The 1433-nt window shown below is 53.2% G+C and overlaps 1 protein-coding gene across 1 annotated transcript; it reads right to left on the bottom strand.

Annotated features, from left to right (window-relative positions):
* Nucleotides 1-485: 485 nt before the first annotated feature.
* Nucleotides 486-1175, bottom strand: CLDN25 (claudin 25). The gene has a single exon (XM_062198367.1). It carries the CDS (start codon nt 1173-1175, stop codon nt 486-488), a length of 690 nt encoding a protein of 229 aa, XP_062054351.1.
* Nucleotides 1176-1433: the final 258 nt, after the last annotated feature.

Below are 1433 nucleotides of genomic sequence, written 5' to 3'. Positions count from 1 at the left end.
AGGCCATTAGCAGAGAGCTGGATTGGAAGTGAAGCAGCCGTGACTCGAACTGGTGCCCATATGGGATATTGGTGCCACAGTGCTGGCCCCAAGAATTCCTACCTTAAGGGACTATTCTAGGCCAGTTCTTCATTTTCCTTCACCAAGGCACATTTGTCTGCTTTCCTGGCTCTACTTACAGTGTCTCTTCACATCACATTTTCTCTGATGGATGCAATTTTGCAATTCATTGTCCTCAGTAATAAAAAGATCAAGTATACAAGTAATATTATGAGTTTAAAAATATTTCTATATGAATAAAATCTCCAGTAAGAAAACTGTGTTTATTAGACATTTTCTCTGATTTTTCATCCCAAAGTTGACAAATTGGAGGGTGAGCACCACCCCCAGAATGAAGCCCACAAATATGAAGTGATGGAGGGTGAGGAAGAGGAAGGGCTCTGCTGACCTTCCTTTGTCCAGAGACCCCCTGACAGGACCCAGTCCTAGATGACCAGGCTCCTAGGTCTTGGTGTTAGGTGGAAGGAACCATCTGAGTCCTGCATGGGAGCGCAGGGTGGAGGGGCTGTGGGCCCAGCCAGCCAGCGAGAAGGCACATCTCCTTTCCCCAGGCAGGCTGAGAAGATGAGGAGTAGTCCACCAAGAGCAAGGCAAATCCCAGCAGCCCAGCCCAGGAAGAGGGCATCTCCAAACTCCCACCGAGGCACAATCTCAGGCACGCTGTCATCCCAGAAGTCTCGGATCGTGCCGTAGGCCACCCAGGAGACTGGAAAGAGGGTGGTGGCTGAAGCTGATACCTCCAAGGTCCCTCCCAAAAGGCAAAGCTGCCTCTTGCAAACCCATCCCATCTTGTGAAACTGGAAGCATTCCAACCCACAGGCAGAGAGCAGAAGCCCCAGCAGTCCCAGCACGTGGGAGGCTACCATGAGGATGCGGGATACCTGGAGCTCCAGGGGCAGAGACAGGAAGGACTCAAAGGCCTTGCACACAGTGGCGATCTCCTCCTGAGTCACGCAGGCCTCCCAGAGCCCCATGATCCAGGTCTCCATCTCGTTCAGCTCCAGACTGAGAGTCTTCCACTGGGGCAGGGCGGTGCTGACGCATGAGCAGACCCAGCCAAGGAGAGAGAGCAGCAGTCCTCCAAGCTGGACTTTGCCACGGAAGCTCCAGGCCATGGTCGTTCCTGCCACACAGGCACAGGGAGAAGGAGGAGAGGGGCCTCGGGGACTGCTTTTCCGAGGCTTGTGTCAAAGCTCTTTCACGTGTGCAGAGCGTTCCCGTGTTAGTCTCCTGGGCAGCAGCTGAGGCAGGTGTCAGGGACTTGACACTGTTTGGACTTAGGGGGTGTGTCCAAGACTGAATGTGGGTGTGGAACCAAGGGGAGGGTCCCAGGAGTGGCAAAAAACCAGCCAGTAAGCCATCAATATATATTT

This window comes from Lepus europaeus, chromosome 7, assembly GCF_033115175.1.
Source record: "Lepus europaeus isolate LE1 chromosome 7, mLepTim1.pri, whole genome shotgun sequence".
NCBI lineage: Eukaryota > Metazoa > Chordata > Mammalia > Lagomorpha > Leporidae > Lepus > Lepus europaeus.
Note: the sequence above shows the minus strand (reverse complement) of the source record. Positions and strands in the feature narration are given on the sequence as shown.